This window comes from Anolis sagrei, chromosome 2, assembly GCF_037176765.1.
Source record: "Anolis sagrei isolate rAnoSag1 chromosome 2, rAnoSag1.mat, whole genome shotgun sequence".
NCBI lineage: Eukaryota > Metazoa > Chordata > Lepidosauria > Squamata > Dactyloidae > Anolis > Anolis sagrei.
In genome coordinates, this window is record NC_090022.1 from 178,247,603 (window position 1) to 178,273,210 (window position 25,608).

The 25,608-nt window shown below is 43.2% G+C and overlaps 2 protein-coding genes and 1 non-coding gene across 3 annotated transcripts; 2 read left to right on the forward strand and 1 right to left on the reverse strand.

Annotated features, from left to right (window-relative positions):
* The first annotated feature begins 14 nt into the window (after positions 1-14).
* On the forward strand, positions 15-5,531 carry RPL10 (ribosomal protein L10). Its single transcript, XM_060763150.2, has 6 exons — positions 15-183; positions 2,062-2,120; positions 3,037-3,144; positions 3,239-3,377; positions 3,706-3,868; positions 5,305-5,531. The coding sequence occupies exons 1-6, from the start codon at positions 161-163 to the stop codon at positions 5,458-5,460; spliced, it is 648 nt and encodes a 215-aa protein (XP_060619133.2). The 5' UTR covers positions 15-160; the 3' UTR covers positions 5,461-5,531.
* Positions 3,427-3,561, forward strand: LOC132769550 (small nucleolar RNA SNORA70). Its single transcript, XR_009630875.2, has one exon. It is a non-coding gene; the product is annotated as a small nucleolar RNA SNORA70 (small nucleolar RNA).
* Positions 5,532-9,131: 3,600 nt separating the features above from the next.
* On the reverse strand, positions 9,132-25,176 carry LOC132765468 (deoxyribonuclease gamma-like). The gene is made up of 8 exons (XM_067464837.1): positions 25,008-25,176; positions 22,741-22,829; positions 21,810-21,896; positions 17,692-17,804; positions 14,832-14,944; positions 14,555-14,712; positions 9,768-9,864; positions 9,132-9,642 (listed from the first exon to the last, which is right to left on the reverse strand). Exons 1-8 carry the CDS (start codon positions 25,146-25,148, stop codon positions 9,568-9,570), a joined length of 873 nt encoding a protein of 290 aa, XP_067320938.1. The 5' UTR covers positions 25,149-25,176; the 3' UTR covers positions 9,132-9,567.
* Between the last annotated feature and the right edge of the window lie 432 nt (positions 25,177-25,608).

The window sequence follows — 25,608 nt, forward strand, 5'->3', positions numbered from 1 at the left end:
GCGCAGGCGCGTCCCCGCTCTCTTTTCCGCTCGGCGAGGTGAGTGCGCGGAGGGCCAGGCGGGCGCTGCGTGGGGAGTGTAGGCCTCAGGCCTGTCTTCGGTGGCTTTGAAGGGCTGTAACTGACTTTCTCCGCTTTTCTCTCCTTCCAGACCCGCAGACATGGGCCGCCGACCCGCCCGTTGGTGAGTTTGCCTCCTCCCCAAACGCAAATTCATCGTGTTTCATTGAACACGACCCACTCCTTGACTCCTTCTGTTTTCGCCATATTTGAATGGCCCCTTGATCTGAAGCCAAAATGCTGACTCATGGTGCATCCATACTGTACTTTGGGCGCTATATCCCAGGATCTGATCCCAGGTTTTCTGTTTATCCCAGATTTTCTGCCAGTGGGGACTCATATAATCCGTTTTAAAGCAGAAAACCTGGAATCAGATCCTGGAACATAGGGCCTGTCTGGACACCACTATTGAGTCTGCCCTGGATCCAATGCTGTGGAATCCTGGGATTTATCGTTTCTCAAGGGCTTCTCAGCCCAAGAAGGCTGGGGCCTCACCAAACTACACCCCGCATGCGGGGACATGAGAGAAGCCTCCCACAAGGATGATAAAAACAAAAATCATATCATCCAGGCGTCCCCTGGGCAGCATCCTTGCAGACGGCCAATTCTCTCACACCAGAAGCGACTTGCAGTTTCTCAAGTCGCTCCTGACGCGACAAAAAAACAACAACAAACCAAACGACACATCCCAGTATCCCATAGTATTGAGCCATGGCAGTCAAAGCGTTGATACATACTTGCATGGGGTCAAACATTGAAATATACAAATACTTGGCTGCCAGTTTGTGCCCTCTAAAAGCTTGGCATAAGAATCTATGCTGGAATGGGTTATGAGGAGAAACTCACCCTTCCGCATCCACCCATTTAGACACATCCATGGCTTGAAAATACTGAAAATAATTCTGAAAAGCAAACCTGGGTTAATCTATCTATAAATAAAAATGTAATGTTCGTTTGTGGGATTAACATAACTCAAAAACCACAAGGGGAATTGACACCAAATTTGGACACAAGACACTTACTAACTCAAGGAGTGACCATTGCTCAAAAATTTATTTTGTCACTTGGGAATTGTAGTTGCTGGGATTTATGGTTAACATGCAATCAAAGATTATTCTGAACTCTAGCAACAATTTAATTGAACCAAACGTGGCACAAAGGACTCCCATAACCAACAGAAAACACTAGAATGGTTTGGTGGGCATTGACCGTGAGTTTGGGAGTTGTAGTTCACCTCCATCCAGAGAGCACTGTGGACTCAAACAATGATGGATCTGGACCAAACTTGGCACGAGTATTCCATATGCCCAAATATGAACACAGGTGGAGTTTGGGGGAAATAGACCTTGACATTTGGGAATTTTAGTTATTGGGATTTATAGCTCACCTACAATTAAAGAGCATGTTGAACCCCACCAATGACAGAATTGGGGCAAACTTCCCATACAGAACCCCCATGACCAACAGAAAATACTTAAGGCTATCCAGTCCAACTCCCTTCACCAGGGCAAGAAAACGTAATCAAAGCTGCTTCCTGACAAACACCCATCCAGTCATAGATATAGATAGATATATTTGATTCACACACACACAGGGAGATATAGTATCCTAGATTTGAAAGGGACCCCTAAAGAAGGAGAATGATATGTCGCCTGTTACAGAGTAGGCAAACCAGACAATGTCTACATTAACACTGACAAAGAAACAGCAAGAAATATTTACCCACAAGCAGAAAGAAATTACATAATATTTTCAAGGTTGATGTGAGGGGTTGATCTAGCTCTCAGGCCAGTTTCTGAAATTTGCACTTCTCCGTGCTGACAGATATTAAGGGACAAAGGATAAGAGACAATAATTTTGTATTTAGGAGGCATTCAGGGCCAGTATTGATGGCTACTTCCGAAACTCATCTAGCTAGAATATCAGAATCTATTTAAATTATTCAGTGATGGTCGTGGCAGTTTTTTCTAAATATTTTACCTTACACTGTCTTTTTGTCTAGCTATCGGTATTGCAAGAATAAGCCTTATCCCAAGTCCCGCTTCTGCAGGGGTGTTCCTGGTAAGTAGAGTAGCGTGGTCCAAACTTATGAAATTTTATGTGTGGCAGGGGCATAAGATAAATTATAAATGAGAGTTCTCTGATTTCAGGAAGCAATATAAGTTTTAAGAAATATAAGATTTCCTGTTGAGATGCATCATCAAAGTGGTGCAGGCTGAGTATCCCTTATCGGGGATTCGAAAATCCAAAATGCTTCCAAAATTGTCCACATGGATTGCTGAGATAGTGACAGCTTTGGTTTTCTGATGGTTGGATAGACATAAACGTTCTTTCATACACAGTATTAAAATGTTGTTTATAACACTATATTCAGGGTATATGTGTGGATATATATGAAGTATATTCAGATTCCATGTTTAGACTTTAGTCCCATCTGCAAAATGTTTCATTATGTATATACAAGTATGCTTCCAAACATTTTGGATCATGGATACTCAGCCTGTATTAATTTGGCCAGTAGCTTCCCCACCTTTGAATGTCAAAGGGTTTAGATCAGAGGTCCCCAAACTATGGCCCGGGGGCCAGATACGGCCCTCCAAGGTCATTTACCCGGCCCTCGCTCAGGGTCAACCTAAGTCTGAAACGACTTGGAAGGACACAACAACAACAACAATCCTAGCTCATCACCCAAAAACAGGTCCACACTTCCCATTCAAATACTAATTAATTTATATTTGTTTAAATAGTTCTTAATTTAATCATTATATTGTTTTTAAGTGGGTTTTTTTGAACTCCAAATAAGATGTGCAGTGTGCATAGGAATTCATTCATGTTTTTTATCCCCAAATTATAATCCGGCCCTCCAACAGTTTGAGGGACTGCGACCTGGCCCTCTGTTTAAAATGTTTGAGGACTCCTGGTTTAGGTGTTTGTGCTACTCTGCACAAAGAGCTGATGTAATTACTTTTTCCTGCAGATCCCAAAATCAGGATTTTTGACTTGGGCAGGAAGAAGGCAAAGGTTGATGAGTTCCCTCTCTGTGGGCACATGGTGTCCGATGAGTATGAACAATTGTCATCAGAAGGTAAGGAGTCCTGAGATGTCACACTGTGCTGTGGGCAAAGATGTTGCACTCTGCCTCCGTCTGTCTGCCTCACTCTCTTGCTCTGCTCCCACAGCTCTAGAGGCTGCCAGGATCTGTGCCAACAAGTACATGGTGAAGAGCTGTGGCAAGGATGGCTTCCACATCCGAGTGCGCCTCCATCCCTTCCATGTCATCCGCATCAACAAGATGTTGTCCTGTGCTGGAGCTGATAGGTAAGAAACGGGTTACAGACTTGGCTCTGATTGTAGCTAACATTAGGCTCTGCAGTCAATTAAGCCGACCAGCCCCTGTTGCTATCAGTGGATGGTGTGCAATGGCTGCGCATAGCAAACTCCCTTGGTTGTGTACGTGCTCCGTTCCTTGTACAGAGTACCTTAAGGGACCTTGGGAACACCTTTTACTCTGGGTGAAGTAGTACCTTTGGTGATGGGCTCTCTTTGCTTGCATTTTCACCAAGAGAGTTTGGCTGGTGCCCTGATAGCAGTGTTCATACATTGGAAGTAATAGACTTAAGATATTATGCTGTGGTTTGTATTGTAGGCTCCAGACTGGGATGCGTGGAGCCTTTGGCAAGCCTCAGGGGACAGTAGCTCGTGTCCACATTGGCCAGGTCATCATGTCCATCCGTACCAAGGTGCAGAACAAGGAACATGTTATCGAAGCCCTGCGCAGAGCCAAGTTCAAGTTCCCTGGACGTCAGAAGGTAATGTGTGACAATCAGTCCTTTTTTCCCAGACGTCGGCTTCCAAAACACTAATTGAAATTATATGCTTGCTTTATTGTTGTTATAATAAATTAATAGTTTAATGTTTTAACTTGTTAGGATAACCTCAGTGGCCTGAGTCATAGAGCTTTTAATGATATATGTGATTATTTTGTTACTTATATATCTTATATAAATAAAAATGTAATGTTTATTTGTGAGATTAACAGAACTCAAAAAACCACTGGACGAATTGGCACCAAATTTGGACACAATACACCTAACAACCCAATGTATGTCCTTCAGTCAAAAAATTGATTTTGTCATTTGGGAGTTGTAGTTGCTGGGATTTATAGTTCACCTACAATCAAAGAGCATTCTGAACCCCTCCAACGATGGAATTGACCCAAACTTGGCACACAGAACTTCCATGACAAACAGAAAATACTAGAAGGATTTGGTGGGCAGTGTCCTTTGGTTTTGGATTTCACCTACATCCAGAGATCACTGTGGACTCAAACAATGATGGATCTGGACCAAACTCTACATGAATACTCAATATGTCCAAATATGAACACTGGTGGAGTTTGGGGAAAAAAGAATCTTGACATTTGGTAGTTGTAGTTGCTGGGATTTATAGTTCACCTACAATCACAGATCATTCTGAATCCCACCAATAATAGAATTGGGCCAAACCTCCCACACAGAACCTCCATGACCACCAGAGTGGGCCACAGCAACGCGTGGCAGGGGACGGCTAGTAAATAAATAAAAATGTAATGTTTGTTTGTGGGATTAACATAACTGAAAAAACACTGGATGAATTGACACCAAATTTGGACACAAGACATCTCTCAGGCCAATGAGTGACCATCACTCATAAAAACCCTGAAAAACACAGCAGAAGAGACTGAAAAAGCAAAAAAAAAAAAAAGAAATACATTACAATGCATGCACAAAACCACACACACACACACATGCAAACACACATAGATACACGTATACACAAATATATACACCACATATACATAAACAAAACACATATACCCAGACAGCCACAGCAACGCGTAGCATGGGATGGCTAGTGTGTGTGTGTAACTCTTGTTTTATACAATGTGTGGATTTATTGTTTATATGTTGGGTGGGTAGATGGTTTTGTGCATTATGTAGTTGTCTTTTTCATTTTTTGTATGCTGCTTTGAGTCCCATCCATGGGATAAAAGTAAATAAATAATCATCATCATGGACCCAAGGTTCTTAATCTCATTACTGACTTGCTTTGTAGGCTAGTAGGGAAGACTGGATTATGGGAGCACTTGTGCAATTGCTGATACGCAATAGTAAATGTTCATAGTGATGCTTATGTTAAGTCATGTTCAAAAATAAAATGGGAGGTGTGGCTCAGTTGTCTGATAGCTCTTTGTGTTGTTCCACAGATCCACATTTCCAAGAAATGGGGCTTCACCAAATTCAACGCTGACGAGTTTGAGGGAATGGTGGCTGAAAAGCGCCTCATCCCTGATGGTTGCGGAGTGAAATACATCCCCAACAGGGGCCCTTTGGACAAGTGGCGTGCCTTACATGCAGCATGAGGGCCTATCAATAAGATGCCCCATTGATTTATTCTTGAAGGAAAATTCGTAAGAATAAAGAGTGCTCTCTAGTTCCTGTGTGGTTAATGTTTTGGACAAGGATGGGATTACTGGAACTTGGTCAGCTGGTGGAAGATGTTTCTCTATTGCAGGGGTCCCCAACCTAAGGCCTGGAGGCTGGATGCAGCCCTCCGGGGTCATTTACCCAGCTCCTGCCCTAAACCTTAGAACAGTGGTTCCCAAACTTTTTTTCGAGCAGGGATCACTCTCCCAACTTTAGTACCAAAAGGTTTACGAATCAGTTTTTAATCAACTAGATTTGTTTTGGTTATTTGAGGTGCTGATTCAGAAAATTGCACAGACCACATCATCTCTAGTTTCTGATACAGAACATAAGCCATCCAGTAGTCACCATCTGCTCGCCCACAGAAAACCGTATTTAATAAGCCTTGGCACTGTAAGAGGGTTTTGCGAGATCAGTTGCTCTCATTGCAACAGTGTAGTAATGATGAAGCAACAGTGCAGTAACAAACTGAACCACCTAAACTGGGCTCTACAGGCTACAGGATACTCCACCTCGGACATCAGAAGAGCTGCAAGACCAAGAACAAGCCACGAGAGTCAAGACAAAGATCCACCCAGAGAAAAAGTGTTCTTGCCATACATCAAGGGAACCACTAACCGCATAGGGAAGCTGATGAGGAAACACAACATACAAACCACCTACAGACCCACCAAGAACATCCAACAAATGCTATATTCAGCAAAGGACAAGAGGGATCCTCTCACCTCTGCAGGAGTCTACCGTGTACTATGCAGCTGTGGACAAGTCTACATAGGGACCACCAAACGCAGCATTGCCCAAACACGAATCAAGGGACATGAAAGGCACTGCAGACTACTTCAACCAGAGAAGTCAGCCATAGCAGAGCACCTGATGAACCAACCTGGACACAGCATATTATTTGAGAACACGGAAATACTGGACCACTCTCACAACCACCATGTCAGACTACACAGAGAAGCCATTGAAATCCACAAGCATGTGGACAATTTCAACCAGAAAGGAAACCATGAAAATGAACAAAATCCCCTTATTAAAAAACTCAAAAATAACAACAGCAAAACAACAGAGAGTAAACAATCAGGCACATCAAATCACTCTCAACAAAAGATTTCCCCCTAGGCACTTCCAAACCATTAAATGCTAATCAAGGTGGTCAGCTGAAACATTCACACCTAGCTGCAGCAGACAAAAGTCCTTTGTCCCACCCTGGTCATTCCACAGATATATAAACCCATTTTCCTACTTCCAACAGATCTCACTACCTCTGAGGATGCTTGCCATAGATGCAGGCAAAACGTCAGGAGAAAATGCCTCTAGAACATGGCCATATAGCCCGGAAAAACCTACAACAACCCGATGAAGCTACTGCCCGTATTTTAGTTCTTGTGGATCACTGGTGGTCTGTGGACCACAATTTGGAAACTACTGCTTTAAACTGAGGGTCACCCTAAGTCTTAAAACAACTTTGAAAGCACACAACAAAAACCATCCCCATTAACTTGTCTGTCATCAGCCAAAAGTAGGCCCACACTTCTCATTGAAATACTGATACATGTATGTTGGTTAAAATGGTTCTTCATTCTGAATATTGTATTCTTTCATGTATAGTTGCACTACAAATATGTGTGCATAGGAATTGGTTAATATATATTTAAAATTATGGTCCATCCCCCCCCCCCCCAATAGTCTTGAGGGACCACAAACTGGCCCTCCGCTTAGGTTTGAGGACCCCTGCCATATTGCAAAGTTGGCACTTGTTCCAACACCTTATGGATATGATGTCTGACTTAAAAATGTCCTTTAATCTTTCCCCAACCTCAGAGATACAAGTGCTCTTGGGTTGCAATTCCCATTTTCCCCAATCCACATGGCAGATAATCGAAAGTGATGAGAGCTGTCGTTCAATAACATCTGGAGAGCCAAACTGAGTGGGAAAAAAAGCATTGGGTTGTAGGTTTTTTTGGGCTGTATGGCCATGGTCTAGAGGCATTCTCTTCTGACTTTTCGCCTGCATCTATGGCAAGCATCCTCAGAGGTAGTGAGGTCCTACTATGTAAAGAAATCATAGTTAGCCCTCTGTATCCATGGATCCTCCATCTATGGAGTCAACAGTCCTTTGTGGCCCTCAATGAAAATGAGTTTGACACCCCTGGTTTACATCAAAACTATCCTTTAGACAGGCTTTCCTACTTAATTTTTGAGTGTGGAGAACCGGTACATGCTTTCACATAACGGTTTTGAGAGCTTTGATACCAGACTCTTCATGGATATTAAAGAATCATTATGCTTCATGAAAATGTAAAGAAAAATGGGAGTATAAAAACTTTTCTGAGAAATGAACACTTTTAATCCATTAGTCTGAAAAGCAAGAAAAAGACCTGAGCCTTGGAATAATTTTGTATACATACAGATGGCGATTAGATTTGGACTGTTCTATGTTTTGGGGCGGGGGGCAGCGCTGTTGGTGTAGTGCAGGGGTCCTCAAACTAAGGCCCAGGGCCCGGATACGGCCCTCCAAGGTCATTTACCCAGCCCTTGCTCAGGATCAACCTAAGTCTGAAACCACTTGAAAGCATACAACAACAACAATCCTATCTCATCAGCCAAAAACAGGTCCACACTTCCTATTGAAATACTAATAAATTTATATTTGTTAAAACTTTTCTTCATTTTAATTATTGTATTGTTTTAAAGTGTTTTTTGCACTACAAATAAGATATGTGCAGTGTGCATAGGAATTCATGTTTTTTTCAAATTATAATCCGGTCCTCCAAGAGTTTGAGGGACTGTGACCTGGCCCTCTGTTTAAAAAGTTTGAAGACCCCTGAGGTAGTGGGTTAAACAGCTGTGCTGCTGAACTTGTTGACTGAAAAGTTGACAGTTTGAATCCAGGGAGTGGGATGAGCTCCTGTTGTTGGCCCCAGCTTCTGCCAACCTAGCAGTTCCAAAATTGCAAATGTGAGTAGATCAATAGGTACTGCTTCTGTGGAACGGTAACAGCCCTCTGTAGTCATGTGGACTGTCCGGCTCTTTGGTTTAGGAATTTAGATGATCACCACCTCTCAGAGTCGGACACGACTAGACTTAATATCGGAGAAATCCTTTACCTTTTATGGGTTGTTGTAGGTTTTTTCGGGCTGTATGGCCATGGTCTAGAGGCATTCTCTCCTGACGTTTCGCCTGCATCTATGGCAAGCATCCTCAGAGGTAGTGAGGTCTGTTGGAACTAGGAAAAAGGTTTTATATATCTGTGGAATGACCAGGGTTGGACAAAGGACTCTTGACTGCTGGAGCTAGGTGTGAATGTTTCAACTAACCACCTTGATTAGCATTTGATGGCCTGGCAGTTGTTTGGTGTGGCTTATTGGTACCTGGGGCAATCTTTTGTTGAGAGGTGATTAGATGTCCTTGATTGTTTCCTCTCTGTTGTGCTGTTGTAATTTTAGAGTTTTTTTAATTAGTCAGATTTTGTTCATTTTCATGGTTTCCTCCTTTCTGTTGAAATTGTCTACATGCTTGTGGATTTCAATGGCTTCTCTGTGTAATTACAACAGCACAATAACAGAGAGGAAACAAACAAGGACATCTAATCACCTCCCAACAAAGGTTTGCTCCAGGCACAGTCAGCCCATTGTATGCTAATCAAGGTGGTCAGTTGAAACATTCACACCTAGCTCCAACAGACAAGAGTCCTTTGTCTCACCCTGGTCATTCCACAGATATATAAACCCTTTTTCCTAGTTCCAACAGACCTCACTACCTCTGAGGATGCTTGCCATAGATGCAGGCGAAACGTCAGGAGAGAATGCCTCTAGACCATGGCCATACAGCCCGAAAAAACCTACAACAACCCAGTGATTCCGGCCATGAAAGCCTTCAACAATACATCTTTACCTTTTATGTTTAGGGGCCAAGCAAGAAATCTGTCCCAAAGTGGTTCACTCTCCATGATATTTGAAAAACTGGGATAACCCTGGGCAAAGCCCCAGTCCCTTTGTTTTGCCTGTGAGATCTTGAGGAACAGCAGGGAAACTGAAGATTCAGAGCTCTCGCTGGGCTTTAGGTGCAAGCCGCAAGTTCACCTCCACAGGATAATGGTCACTGATTCCTAGAGCCTGTAGAAATGAGATAGTTTAGATCATTTAGGTCTCTTCCCATCAAATTCAGCATAACTATTTGCACAGCAGCCATTGCATGTTTCTTTGCATTTGCTTTCAAGGGAGCCCATCATTTCACCTACCTCTTCTTCAGATAGTCCAAGTGCTTGCGTAAAATTGAAAGCCTTGGCTGATCTGGGCACAACAGCACCAAGCAGCTCTTCTCCATGGACTATGATCCTAGCAAGAAAAGAAAAAACTACATCAGGTTGGAAATACCTTGCTCTACATCTAACAAGTGTATAATATGAAGGTGGCTAATGTCTTATCACAGAAAGCAGAAGTCAATAGCTGAACAGGGTTTTGATGGACCGGCCTGTGACAGATACAACAGTGTTTCCTTCTGCTCTAATGTTGCATTTCTATCTGGTCTCCAGCTTGATACAGAGAAGAGCAAGGCTTGAGAAAGACTGCAAGTCAAACTGGACAATCAACTAGCGCTGTCCTGTTTTTCAGATTTCATTTGTAGTTGTCTTATCCAAAAGTAGGGGAGGGATACCTGTAGCTCTCCAAATGTTTGTTATACTTCAGTTTCTACCAGTTCTGGCCAGTGAGATCACTAGGGTTGGGGTCACTTAATTCAGTATCTCGTAGTGTTTCCTCAATGGACTTATTCCATACCACACTATTGTAGTCAAAATACCAGAAATTTTGGCAAAATTGGCAATCTATCTATGTCAATAATAAAAGTCAGTGTTTGTATGCAGAGGGAGGGTGGTGTCTGTGGCAGCTTTCTGATTGGCTGCCACTTTCACAGGCCACTGTGACCAGCACGGGTGATGGACCTGGACCAAACTTGGCACACATAACCCCCATGACCCCCTTTACATCCTGGTGAGGTTTGGGGGAGGACAGACAATGGATGATGGGATTTGAAAGCGTACTTTCAAACGCTTTGGTTCCCACAGACCACTGTGGCCCCCAACAAAGACTGATAAAGAGCCCCATAACCCCCATGACCCACTCTGCATCCTGGTGCAATTTCGAGGAGGATGGACCATGGATGATGAGACGAAGTACCTTCAGTCACTTCCCGAGACTGCTGCGACCCTCATCCAATGACTGATCAAGACCAAACTTGGCACACAGAGCCCACATGACCCAGTCTACATCCTGGTGCTGTTTCACAGAGGATGGACCACGGATGATGGGACTTGAAGTACCTCCACTCACTTCCTGAGACCACTGCAGCCCCCAACAAAGACCGATAAAGACCAAACTTGGCACACAGAGCCCCCATGACCCAGTCTACATCCTGGTGCTGTTTGGAGGGGAATGGACCATGGACTTGCTTAAAGGATTTGTAGTTCACACACTCCCACTGAACCAGCTCACATGTATGTTTCCTTAATGGACTTACTCCATACCACACTATTGTAGTCAAAATACCAGAAATTTTGGCAAAATTGTCAATTATATGTATAAAAAAACAGCTGTAACCAAAATAACAGAATACTTGCAATGCTTTCAGGATAAAAATATGATTTGAATCATAATTGTAATTAGATAATAATGATAGCTCTGGGCCACGATAGTACAGTGTGTTAAACCACTAGCTGCAGGATATCTGCTGATTGGAAGGTTAGCAGTTCAAAGGCGCCAGTCAGGGTGAGCTCCCTTCTGTCAGCCCTAGCTTCTGACTACCTAGCAGTTTGAAAGCATGTAATACGAGTAGATCAATAGGTACCATCTCAGAGAGGAGGAAAAAAGGGTGCCCCATGCAAAACCTTCTGGGACAGAATACTAACCACTGACACAAAAATTATAAGAAAAATCTATAATCAACTTCTAATATGGGCCACAGAAACCGAGCAAATAAAAAAATAACATGATAAACTGGTCAAGAGACATAGGTTGTTCCATACCCCTAGCAGATTGAGATGAAATTTGGCAAAAAAAAAATCAAATACACATACGCTACAGACCTTAAAGAGAACTGGTACAAGATCTTCTACAGATGGTACCTAACACCAAAGATACTCGCAAAAATCACCAAAGATAAAACAAAAGATTGGTGTTGGAAATGTGGAAAAGAGAAAGGTATATTCATCCATATGTGGTGGAACTGTAGAAAAGTTAAAAATTTCTGGTCACAAATACATAGGATGATAGAAAAATACTGAACATAAAATTTGAACCGGAACCAGAAACACTATTGTTAGGGCTACTAGACTTCAAATTAGAAAAGAACGAAGATAGGATATTTTTTTACCTAATAGCAGCCGCGAGGATGACTTTAGCAAAAATGTGGAAAAACAAAGATATTCCAACCAAGAACCAATGGGTTACCAAAATAATGGATATAATAAACATGGATATATTGACGCAGAGAATCTCTCAGAACTACACAAAACCTTAAAGAACTGACTGGAAAGTAGTGTTAGAATTTATAAAGGGGGAAAATAAAGAGATGTATATAAAGGACTTATAGATGAAATCCAAGGACTAATCAAACGAGAAAACCGGTAAAGCTAACCAAGTAAGGAGACAAAAAAGCATGTCAGAACAAATCTATGTATAAGGATAAACAAATAGAAGAGTACACCTGGTATACATACCTGTAGATGTACGTAAACATCAATTGTAGGAGTCATCCCTGGGCGAACCTGGAAGTACCCGACTTACCCAACCCCAACCCCCGCTTCCCCTTTCTGTATCTTTCCTCCCCCTCCCATCTCCCTCCCCCATTCCCCTCTCTCTACTCACCTTTCCCTCACAACACCCTATTGTATTTACTAGGCCTGTCGGTTTCGTTTCGTTAATTCGTTATTTCGTATTAAAATCGTTATTTTTTGCATATCCGAAGCGATATCAAAACATATTTTTAAACCCGGAAGGGTTTAAAAATATCGAAGCAGCAGCCCCATGTATTTTACGAGCTGAAGCTCCGCTCGTTAATGGCATGGAGGCTGCTGCTGAGCGCGCCATCCGGCTCTGGCTCCTCCTCTTCCTCCGGAGCCCATTGGATGGCGCGCGCGCGCGCTCACAAGCGGCCTCCGCGCGCCATCCGGCTCTGGCTCCTGCGCCCCCCTCCTCCTCCTCCTCCTCCTCCTCTTCCTCCCAGCTGGGAGGAAGAGGAGGAGGAGGAGGAGGAGGAGGGGGGCGCAGGAGCCGGAGCCCATTGGATGGCGCGCGCGGGCTCACAAGCGGCCTCCGCGCGCCATCCGGCTCTGGCTCCTCCTCTTCCTCCGGAGCCCATTGGATGGCGCGCGCGCGCGCTCACAAGCGGCCTCCGCGCGCCATCCGGCTCTGGCTCCTGCGCCCCCCTCCTCCTCCTCCTCCTCCTCCTCTTCCTCCCAGCTGGGAGGAAGAGGAGGAGGAGGAGGAGGAGGAGGGGGGCGCAGGAGCCGGAGCCCATTGGATGGCGCGCGCGGGCTCACAAGCGGCCTCCGCGCGCCATCCGGCTCTGGCTCCTCCTCTTCCTCCGGAGCCCATTGGATGGCGCGCGCGCGCTCACAAGCGGCCTCCGCGCGCCATCCGGCTTGTGTGACTTTTCAGGGCTGTATGACCATGTTCCAGAAGCATTCTCTCCTGACATTTTGCCCACATCTATGGCAGGCATCCTCAGAGGTCTGTTGGAAACTAGGCAAATGGTGAGTTATATATCATCTAATATTATCTATGGAATGTCCAGGGTGGGAGAAAGCCATTCAATGCTAATCAAGGTGACCATTACTGCAACATTCACACTTAGCCTGTTTGATCAAGAAAAATTTTTTTTCTAAAATGTTTTGTAAATAATAACGAAAATTCGTAAATAACAAAACATTTTTTTGGAAAGTTTTGTAAATATTTTAAATATCGAAACAAAAAAACACCCCAATTAAGAATCGAATTTAGAAACAAATTTTTTCTTGATCAAACAGGCCTAGTATTTACCCCATGTTTTTAATGTAAACTTGTAAAATAAAAACTAATAAAAATACTTATTTTTTTAAAAAGGTGCCCCATGCAGACATGCCGGCAACAACACAATTGGAGAAGTCTATGGACAACAGGCTCCTTGGCATGGAAAAATAGAACAAGAGCACCTCCCTATGGCCAGAGTTGAGCATCGTCTCCAAATGCCAGAGATGGACAGGAAGGCCTTTACTTCTTTCTGTTTATTATATGTCGTTTTTGGTTTTTTTGTGTGTAAAAAGGCAATGAATGTTTGCCTTATATATGTAAAACTGTAATCTGCTCTGAGTCCTTCTGGGGAGATAAAGCAGAATATAAATAAAGTATTAAAGTACATAAGAATTAAAGGAGTTTCAGCAAGTAAATTTGCATAGATGTTTACGGTACTTGGAAGGTGGGTTTACAAAAATGTTTTTGTGATTATATCTAACTACGGGGATATTTTGACACAAATAGAAAAAATTCTGCTGAAACACTACACAAAAATCTACAGATAGTAATCTTGGTCTCACCTTTCCCAACGGTGTCACCTGATGCAGTTTGCACTCGCTGAGTGATACCACAAGGTGAAACCAGATTCTCCCAGGATGAGCAAAAGTAGTTGTTTACTGCCATTTGGAGGGCCACAGGTTTCCCATTTTTTCTGCAGGAATGGTCACGACAGAACTGCTTTTGTATTGTTGAAGGCTTTCATGGCTGGAATCACTAGGTTCTTGTGGGTTTTTTCGGGCTATAGGGCCATGTTCTAGAGGCATTTCTCCTGACGTTTCGCCTGCATCTATGGCAACCATCCTTAGAGGTAGTGAGGATGTTTGCCATAGATGCAGGCGAAACGTCAGGAGAAATGCCTCTAGAACATGGCCCTATAGCCCGAAAAAACCCACAAGAACCTAGAACTGCTTTTGTGACTAGTGAGAACACTGACTTTGGAGAAAAAGGTTAGCCTGATCTGAGTGCTTAGGTTCAGTACCTGTCATAGGCACAGCAGGTCCGGTGGCTCACTGTGGTGTCCTCCATGTCGCTGATGAGCCAGTGAAAGCCAAGGTCATGCCGCAGGCGGATCCCGGCCCAAGCATTTGCTGGGATGTAGGCACCAGCAGCATTTAGGTCTCCCAGCACCATCACATTCTGCCCAGACGCAAGTGGGGAAAGTGATTTTTTTTTTGTCATGTCAGGAGCCAATTGAGAAAGTATGGTTAGTATTTATTCAGTTAGCAGCCGTCTCCATCCCCACCTCCAAAAGGTACCTCAGTTTTCCACTGCTCCATCAATTCCTCGCACATATCAAACAGCAGGTTCAGCTCACGGGCAGCTTCACGAGGACTAGCATGATGTACTATGAGCACAAAATCCAGGATGGCTTTAGTTGCACAATGGTGGTTCAGATGTAGGGAAAGAATTGTATATGTATTACTAAAAGGGATAGTCGTGTAATTCTGTTTTCGGTGTAAAAGTACAATCAGCTCTCTGCAGGCCCGTAGCCAGGATTTCGTTTGGGGGGGGGGGGGCTAAATTTTTTTCAGGGGGGGGGGTTGGGATGGGGGCTGAGTCTGAGTGAAAGAGGGTCTAGCCTAGCAAACCTTTTGTATCATTACCCCAATACCCCCATGCATATGGGATATATTGAGCATGGTGATCAGATCATGATATGAATAAACATAACAGTTTAAATAATGTACCAGTAAGGCCTTTTTGCGAACCACCATGAAAATTTCGGAGGAGGGGGGCTGAAGCCCCTCAAGCCCCCCCCCCCCCCCCCCCCGGCTACATGCCTGGCTGTCTGAATGCACAAGTTCAGATGCGGCCCTAGGTAATTTTCAATGGTAAACAAACAGTCTTTTGGCACCCCCTCCCCCAACCAATCACTGATATATATTTTTCTGTTCGTCGTGGGAGTTCTGTGTGCCATATTTGGTTCAATTTTATCATTGGTGGACTTCAGAATGCTCTTTGATTGTAGGTGAACTATACATCCCAGTAACTACAACTCGCATATGTCAAGGTCTATTTTCCCCCAAGAGCGCCTCAAGAACGCCCCTGGGCAAAATCAACTATACTGCAAAGGCTTACTTTGCGTAATGGGTTGAGCCACCTTTGCACGAGTTCTGCATTAACAAATTGAATCAACCCCAACTTATACTCTACAGTCCATTATTTTCATCAGTGGGCATGTTTAGCCTGAATAAGAAAACGGCTGAGAGGAGACATGATGAGGGCCATGTATAATTGATATAGTGCAATATAGGAATATTTAATACTGATATTGTACTATGTTAATAATATATTGTATGTATATATACCTTGTGAGCCACTCTGAGTCCCCTTCGGGGTGAGAAGAGCAGCATATAAATGTCGTAAATAAATAATAAATAAATAATAAATATGTGAGAGGAAGTCATAGGGAGGAGGAAATAAGCTTGTTTTTTGCTGTCCTGGAGACTAGGACGTGGAACAATGGCTTCAAACTACAAGAAAGGAGATTCCACCTGAACATGAGGAAGAATTTCCTGACTGTGAGAGCTGTTCAGCAGTGGAACTCTCTGCCCCAGAGGGTGCTGGAGGCTTCTTCCTTGGAAGCTTTTAAACAGAGGCTGGATGGCCATCTGTTGGGGGTGCTTTGAATGCAATTTTCCTGCTTCTTGGCAGGGGGTTGGACTGGATGGCCCACGAGGTCTCTTCCAGGTCTATGATTCTATGATTATAAGAGTTTATACTAGAAATTTCTTTTTCCCTGTTAGTCTTAAAGGTTCTAGAGCAGTGTTTCTCAAACTGAGCTCCTACAGGTGTTTTGGACTTCAGCTCCCAGAAATCCCAGCAAGCTTACCAGCTGTTAGGAATTGTGGCAGCGGAAGTCCAAAACATCTGGAGGAACAGAGTTTAAGAAACACTGCTCTGCAGGAGTCCTCGTCAAACTGCATCCCTCCAGCTGTTTGGGCCTCCAACTCCCAGAAGCCCTAACTAGCTTGCTCAATGGTCAGGAATTCTAGGATTTGGAGGCCCAAACAGCTGGCAGGCCACAGTTTGAGGATGCCTGTTCTGCAGAACGCACAAAATGAACAGTGAATATAGTGTTCTTTAAAAACACACAAACCCACACAAGTTTTTAGTACTGATGGATGAGAAAATGACAAAAGTGCCAGTGGGAATGGACTGATCAAATTCCAGAAATAGTGTGTATATTTTAAATGTAAAAAGGCATATTTGGAGCAATGGTACTTTACATCAATTTAGTAAGAAACTACAGCAAGAGAACTAATTTGGTGAAATAGTAAAATTAGCTAAACAAATCACTTAGATTTTATTATCTAGTGTAATTTATATTGGCAGCTGAAAGGACAATGTATTGTCGAAGGCTTTCATGGCCGGAATCACTGGGTTGTTGTAGGTTTTTTCGGGCTATATGGCCATGTTCTAGAGGCATTCTCTCCTGACGTTTCACCTGCATCTATGGCAAGCATCCTCAGAGGTAGTGAGGTCTGTTGGAACTAGGCAAAAGGGTTTATATATCTGTGGAATGAAAGGACTCTTGTCTGCTGTAGCTAGGTGTGAATGTTTCAACTGGCCACCTTGATTAGCATACAATGGCCTGACTGTGCCTGGGGCAAACTTTTGTTGAGAGGTAATTAGATGTCCTTGTTTGTTTCCTCTCTGTTGTTGTGCTGTTGCAATTTTAGAGTTCTTTAATACTGGTAGCCAGATTTTGTTCATTTTCATGGTTTCCTCCTTTCTGTTGAAATTGTCCACATGCTTTTATTTTAGTCAGAGTCGCTAGTAATTATATGGGTAGTACATCTTGAAGTGTATCTATGAGTGCCATTACAATATGTCCTGCTTTTAAAAATGGCTTCTCTGTGTTGTCTGACATGGTGGTTGTGAGAGTGGTCCAGCATTTCTGTGTTGTCTGCATTCTGTATTCTTCAATGATCCATGGCTTGAAAATATTTGGAGGAAAAACCCCAAAAGCAATAGTTTGATTTGATCATTTTGTATAAGTGACACCATTTTACTACACCAGTATATATCATAGGACTTGAGCATATAAGGATGTTGGTATCCATAATCTATGGATCCATATTAGAACTTTCTCATAGAGAAACTAGGCATTACCTGTCAATGAAGAGTGGAAGCGAGCCGCAAATGGCCCCCTAACAAAGGCATCAGAGTTTCCCATCTTCCCATCCTCAAATTGCCGCCAGTCAGTAACAGATACAACATCCATCCTGGCAGTTGGGGAGAAGGAGAGACAAAAAGACACAGCATCCAAGAAGTTTCATGGTTCAAAAGCTTACACTAGGATCCCTCCCTCTGGAAGTCTTAATGTTGGCAGCAAAGTGTGGCCTCTGGGAAATCCATTAAAAATTGCTCCAGTTCCCCAAATCATTTCTAGTAGTGATGTTTTTGCCTCTCCGGGGCCATTTTGGGCTGAAAGGATCAAAGGAGGCTCAAAATATAGCAAATATTATGCTTTTTGTGTATGAGATTTATTTTAATTGCTTTGTATTGTATCTGTTATTGCTTGTATTGCTTGTATTGTTGTATTGTGGGCTCGGCCTCATGTAAGCCGCACCGAGTCCCTTGGGGAGATGGTAGTGGCGTATAAATAAAGTATTATTATTATTATTATTATTATTATTATTATATTTCAGGACATTTTGAGACAATTATTTTAAAAATTTGCTTGGGTGCCTCTATCATCTTATGGTAACCCCATCAATTTTGTAGTGTTTCCTTAGGCAATACATACTCAGAGATGGTTTTGCCAGTTCCTTCCTTTGGAATATAAACTACAGCAAATGGTACTTATTAGTAGTCTTCCCTCCAAGTACTAACTTAGCTTCAAAAATCAGATCTTCATTTTACAAACTCAGCTGTGACGTACAACGTCGCTAAGTTCTGCACAACTGCGATTAAAATTCGGCGGTTGATGATTGAGGGTTTAAAGATCTAAGCTTCTCCTCTGGAATATAGATGGGAAATCAGATATAGACTGATATTTATAGGGTTGGATATTCTCCCCTCCCTGGTGCCATCCCCACTACCTCTCTTTAGACTGCATTCGGATGATCTTGTGGGTTGAGTTAGGCTTTAATAACTACTTGTTTTGTTTTTTAGCTTAGGTTTTAAAATGTGTTGAAGTTTACAACAAGCAAAAACATAACCCCTTGAGTTTGATGTGAATGTACAGGACTGGGTACCCATGTTGTGATCTGGGCATCGACCGTAATAAACTTTACTTTACTTTACTTTACTTTTTACCTTGATCCAATCTATGAGAAAGTGAATTTAGTCCTGGGCATTGAGGATGCACTGCAAGCATAATGTAGCTTTGTTAGTTGATGTTTCTATCCCTCTTTAATGCCAAGCGGATCAAGGCAGCATACAGAGGAACTCTCTGCCTTTTTATCCTCACAACAACCCTATGAGGCAGTGATTGATCCAAGGCCATTCTGATGAGTAAGGATTTGGACTTTAAGTCTTTTTACCACCAGTCCCAACAGAATACCACTACATTCCCATCACAAGTTCTGGCCCAAGTTACCTATCTGATTGCATCTCCACCTACGAACCCACTAGGACTTTGAGATCTTCTGGGGAGGCCCTGCTCTTGATCCCGCCTGCAACACAGGCTCGGTGGTGGCCCCTCGGCTGTGGAACGCCCTTCCCACGGACATCAGATTGGCCCCCTCATTGATGGTATTCCGGAGGAAAGTGAAAACCTGGTTATTTGAACAGGCATTTAAATAAGCAGTGAAATGAATTTCAGGAAATGGAACTACGACTGACGAGTTTGGATCATGATTCTAGTTATGAGATGCCACTGAATGTTTATTACTGTTAAATTGTTTAATTTGTTTCTGTGTTAACTGTTTTTAAGTACCTTGTTGATGCCGCATTGAATTTTTGTCTTGATTGTTCGCCTTGTTTTTGCTTGTTGTAAACCGCTATGAGTCGCCTTAGGGCTGAGAATGGTGGTATACAAATGAAGTAAATAAATAATAATAATAAAATAAATATGCATATCTAGTTCTTCCTAAGATAGGCAAACTTATTCCTGCGTCTTCAGAGACAGGTGTGTAAGCTCTTATTCCTGAATGTGCCTTCATAGGACAAATGATCATTCTGCACACAAAAGTTTCCATGGAAAGGGATTGATTTATTATAATAATAAGGAGCTCCCGGTGGCGCAATGGGTTAAACCCCTGTGCCGGCAGGACTGAAGACCAACAGGTCCCAGATTCGAATCTGGGGAGAGCGCAGATGAGCTCCCTCTGTCAGCTCCAGCTCCTCATGCGGGGACATGAGAGAAGCCTCCCACAAGGATCGTAAAACATCAAAACATCCGGGCATCCCCTGGGCAACGTCCTTGCAGACGGTCAATTCTCTCACACCAGAAGCGACTTGCAGTTTCTCAAGTCACTCCTAACACGACAAAAAAAATTATAATAATCATCATATCAGAGTAAGACCGACTCAATAGTTTCAGTAATTCATTCCAAACATAACTACAGGCAGTTCCCGAGTTACAAACATCATAGTTAAGAACAGGGGTGAGACAACAGAAAATGAGAGGAATCTCCCCCTCAGAAGAGAAATTCACTCCTGAAAGTTTTCATGGGAAAGAGGGTCTCCATTGAAGCTTTCTCACCAATCCTTATTTCCACAATAAGCCAATTTTCTTTCAAAATCCAATTATAAAGACGTGGATGTTCCACTGTGCTTTTGACTAGACAATTCCTCAGATAGCTTTGCCCCAACTAGTACCCAAAATCTTGTCCTCCCACTTTACTATTGTTCTGTACCCAAAGTTATAATGCTCTATCTTATACTGCCCTCTATCTCTCCTCCTGCCATATGACCTATGCACTTTATCTATCGTCCCTATACTCACAATTGTATTTGCACCAGTCTACCCACCCATGCTCAGAAACTTATTATTATCGCAGAGTTTATTGGTTATTAGTTTGATGTTTTGCTTTTATATTTTGTTATAATGTTGTTGTTTTATGTTGTTGTTTATATATTTTAAGGTGCTATATTTTAACCATGTTGTTCCAGCTCGTATACATGTAATCCGCCCTCAGTCCCTTCAGGGAGATGGGGGTGGAGTACAAAAATAAAGTTGTTGTTGTTGTTGTTGTTGCTGCTGCTGCTGCTGTTACAGGGACAGAAAGGGAGGTGAAATCTTCTGAACAGGGGCATGGACAGCAAAACAAAACACCACAGGGATGTTAACCCTTCCCTATGCTACCCAAAGCTTATATCTAATCTATATGTACCTGTCCGAACATGTCTCCTTCCACATCCCACCTTGGAGTTTAAGATCTTCTGGGGAGGCCCTGCTCTTGGTCCCACCTCTTTCTCAAACATGTTTGGCGGGGACGAGAGACAGGGCCTTCTCAGTGGTGGCCCCCCACCTGTGGAATTCATTTCCAGGAGAAATTAGGTCATCATCATCCCTCCTCACTTTTAGAAAGAAGGTAAAAATGTGGATGTGGGACCAGGCCTTCAGGCAATTAGGCAGAAAGGACAATTGAAAGTATTGACAATGGCTTGGGAAAGGATTATGGATAAGTTAAGGGGAGTACTCAATCATAGCATATGGCTAGATAAATGACCATTAGACTGGTAATAGCTCAGTGGACTGTAAGTATATTGTTTTAATGTTTTATTTCTTAATGTTTTATGCTTTTAACTGTCATAATTATTGCTGTTTTGTATTTTATTATGCGGCATCAAATTGTTGCCAATTGGAAGCCGCCCTGAGTCCTCCTAGGGGTTGAGAAGGGCGGGGTAAAAGTGTTCGAAATAAATAAAAAAATATCTATATCTATGGCTGAAGTTGCACTTAAAAATGTTCCCTTTCTGGCATACATACAAATTCAATTTAAGAACAAACCTACAGAATCTATCTTGTTTGTAACTTGAGGGCTGCCTATATATGATTCTGGTGAGAGTAAGATCTGTCTAGCACACTTTAACTGGGTAAGTCCAAAAGTCTGGAAGGAAACAGTGACCTAAATTAACATGTATAAACTATAGTGGAAATCTGAGTAAGTTTTATGGAATGTGTGGCTAAAACACCATTCTAAAGATAGCTGGAGCTCTTGCATTGAAGGGAGTAAGGGAAGGACTTCGATTTGGTAACCCATAGTTTGCCTTCTAGTTTTCATTATATAATGCATTTGGCCAGACTTGGATCTGGTTATAGAGTTTTAGGACATTACCGATACACAAAGACGTTCTGTTCCTTGTAGCTGCCTCGGCCAAGCCTCTTGCTCTCCAGGCGGCTATAGCGATGAGAACGATCATACCTGCACACAAGAAAATGCCCATGATGCCACTTTTGTGCCTTATATTGTACCTGCCTCCTGGTAGCTCCCATTTCAGTGCTATGGTGAATCCACTTTGAGTCCGGGCTAGGTTTAAAGGAGTCTTGTGGAGCATGATCTATTTTATAATAGGATTCAGCACCCCAGATATCTCCTTTGAAACTTGGATTGAAGCTTGTATATACACTTGTTGAAGATGACTGCAAAGTTGGCTCATTGTCTTTCCTGACAATGAGCAGATGCCTCCCTCCCTTCCAAAGCAGGCCAAATTATTTTTGAACCTGCGATAGAAAATCCACCTAGTGATTCTCCTGAGCAGTACATATACAATCATAAATATCCAACAATGATTTTCTTTCATTATCCACACATTTGTCTGTCAAACACCGCAAACTCACTTGGCTCCATTTTGGGAATGGACATGATCAAAAACCAAATGGACTGTAGTGGCAGGTGCTGTGTTTGTGGATGTGTTTGTGCACCTCCTCACCATAAAAACTTCCTGTGACTAACAACAAGATAGCACAACCTTCCCTTAACTATGGCCTTCCAGATAATATGCTCTGCAACCCCTGTCAGCGGTAATACATTATAGGAATTAGAGTCCAAAATATCTCTGGGCACTGGATTAAGGTAAGGTTTATCAGGCATAATCAGGGATTAGAAGCCTACTTCAGTCCTTTTCGTGGCCTGAGATTTCCGAAGTGAAGCTTAAAAGAGTGTATATGTGTGTGTGTGTGTGTGTATGTGTTTGTGTGTGTGTGTGTGTGTATATATCTCTCTCACTCGAATGGATGTAAATGGAAGCTATGATCAGAATTATCACCTGTTCAGCTCCCTCAGCAGCATCTGAATAGCTACACCTCTGGAGTCGCGCACTTCTTGAATGGCACTGATATCACACCGAGAAAGGATCTGGGAGAAGAAGAGCAGTAAGCAGGTAAAGGTTGTAGAAAGACGCCTTTTTTTATCGACGAGTCTCTTTCCTGCTGAGATGCTCCAGCTATTGATCATTCCCTCCAAAAGTAGGCTGCTTCAAATCTCAAAAGAAAACATGGATAATGAACTTGGAGATACTTTTTGTAAGTTTCTCAAAGTACAGTCAGTCTCCTGCACCCAAAAATTCTGTATTCATGGATCCAACCATCAAGAGCTTAAAAGGATTATTTCCCTCCCACCCAAAAAACAAACAAAAAAACCCCAACAAAAAAATAAAATAAAAACAAAATGTAAACCTTGATTTTGCCATTTTATATAAGGGATGTCATATCACTATGTTAGTTGTGTTCACATTCCCTGGGTAACTTTGGCTGCCCCTTGTCTTTGGATGCCTAAACTCTGCTTCTAAATGCTCCATTAATGTCCTAAGTTACTACAATGATAGAAATTTGATGACTGAAGGAAACATTAAAGTGGGGGAAAGAATTTATATTGAGGAGGCAATGTCCTAATTCCGCCCTCCAATTTCAATTATAACCCTGGGCACTTGGAGTGGCCTTCTCTCTCTCTCTCTCTCTCTCTTTTTACCTCCCACCCTTCCTGTCACCCTTCCCCCCTTCCTTCCCCTCTTCCCTCCTTCCTTCCTTCCTTCCTTCCTTCCTTCCTTCCTTCCTTCCTTCCCTCCTTCTTTCCTTCCTTCCTTCCTTCCTTCCTTCCTTCCTTCCTTCCTTCCTTCCTTCCTTCCTTCCTTCCTTCCTTCCTTCCTAGCTCCTCAAGGATCCCAGAAGCAGAAAAAAGCTCACCAAACCTATGGAGCCCCAGATGGCACTATGGGTTAAACCCTTGTGATGGCTGGACTGCTGACCAACAGATCATCTGTTTGAATCTGGGGAGAACAGGTTGAGCTCCCTCTGTCAGCTCCAGCTCCCCATGCAGGACATGAGAGAAGACTCCCATAAGGATGGTAAAACGTCAAACATCCGGGCATCTCCTAGGCAACGTTCTTGCAGACGGCCAATTCTCTCACACCAGAAGCAACTTGCAGTTTCTCAAGTTGCTCCTAACACACACACACATGCACACAACCCCTATATGCTACAGTAAAGGTAAAGGTTGTCCCCTGACCTTAAGTCCAGTCATGTCTGACTCTGGGGTGTGGTGCTCATCTCCATTTCTAAGCTGAAGAGCCAGCATCATCCATAGACACCTCCAAGGTCATGTGGCCAGCATGACTGCATTGAGTGCCATTACCTTCCCGCCGGAGCGGTACCTATTGATCTATTCACATTTGCATGTTTTCGAAATGCTAGGTTGGCAGAAGCTAGGGCTGACAGCGGAAGCTCACGCCGCTCCCCAGAATCGAACTTGCGACCTTTTGGTCAACAAGCTCAGCAGCTCAGCGCTTTAATCCACTGCGCCACCGGGGGCTCCCGGTGTACAGTATACATTTGAAAATTGGGATTTTGGATGCATTACTATTTTGAAGGAAATGGGATTGACTTGAAGCATTTAAAAAGTCATCATAATTAATTTAAACATTCTCCATCATAATGTTGTTCCTATGTATTGTGTTTGCAACTTGTCACTGCCAAACTTTGTGATACTTTGAAATGAGAAGGGGAATGCGGAAACTGTAGCCATTATACCACATTTCTCCTTCTACATACCCTAATTTCCAAGGAGTGTTGGCAGCTAGCACTCATCCTAGAAGAATCAGAACATCTCATTAACATGAGGAAGAACTTCCTGTCTGTGAGAGCCGTTCAGCAGTGGAACTCTCTGCCCCGGAGTGTGGTGGAGGCTCCTTCTTTGGAAGCTTTTAAACAGAGGCTTGATGGCCATCTGTCAGGGGTGATTTGAATGCAATATTCCTGCTTCTTGGCAGGGGGTTGGACTGGATGGCCCACGAGGTCTCTTCCAACTCTTTGATTCTATGATTCTATGATTCATTCAGCAGCACCTACACTGTAGAATTAATGCACTGCCCTGGTCCAATGCTATGGAATAATGGGAACTGTAGTTTTACAAAGTCTTCTTTGTCAAAGATTGCTAGTGCCTCACCAAACTACAAATCCCAAGATTCCATAGCACTAAGCCATAGCAGTTCAAGTGGTGTTAAACTGCATTTATTCCACAGTGTGCACACAGACTTACCTGGACAAGAGCTCCCATGACTTTCTGGTTGGTCGCCTTGGCTCTCCCAAAACTGCGTATGTTGAAAGCACAGATTTTGAAAGTTGTGGCCACAAGATGCACACCCAGCAAGGTGAGCAGAAGGGTGAATGGGTTTGCCATGACCCCGGCCCATCCTGTGATTCCTGGATGAAGGTATACTTCCAACTGAACAAGGGTAGCATGCGGGTCCAGAGGACTCGGTTGCTGTGTCAGCAGCCAGGCAAGGGAACATAGGGCCTTTTGTCCTGCCTGCGGAGCGTGGCATCTGACAACCAAACAGAGAAATGAATGAGTTCCCTGCAGAAGGGTCACTCGCTCAGGCAGAATGGAACCCTGCTTTTCTCCTCTTTACTCTGAGTTTATTGTCGAAGGCTTTCATGGCTGGAATCACTGGGTTGTTGTAGGTATTTTTGGGCTATATGGCCATGTTCTAGAGGCATTCTCTCCTGATGTTTCGCCTGCATCTATGGCAAGCATCCTCAGAGGTTGTGAGGTCCTCACAACCTCTGAGGATGCTTGCCATAGATGCAGGCGAAACGTCAGGAGAGAATGCCTCTAGAACATGGCCATATAGCCCAAA

Bases quoted from the DNA above. Each gene is read 5' to 3' on its own strand.
- LOC132765468 (XM_067464837.1), bottom strand. From the start codon at position 25,148: ATGGCAAACCCATTCACCCTTCTGCTCACCTTGCTGGGTGTGCATCTT. The intron at 21,897-22,740 runs GTGATAATTCTG...TCTTGTGTGCAG, and splicing joins CTGCTGAGGGAGCTGAACAG to GTATGATCGTTCTCATCGCT. The intron at 17,805-21,809 runs GTAATGTCCTAA...CCCAACTGCCAG, and splicing joins CAGAACGTCTTTGTGTATCG to GATGGATGTTGTATCTGTTA.
- RPL10 (XM_060763150.2), top strand. From the start codon at position 161: ATGGGCCGCCGACCCGCCCGTTG. The intron at 3,145-3,238 runs GTAAGGAGTCCT...CTGCTCCCACAG, and splicing joins TGAACAATTGTCATCAGAAG to CTCTAGAGGCTGCCAGGATC. The intron at 3,869-5,304 runs GTAATGTGTGAC...GTTGTTCCACAG, and splicing joins AGTTCCCTGGACGTCAGAAG to ATCCACATTTCCAAGAAATG.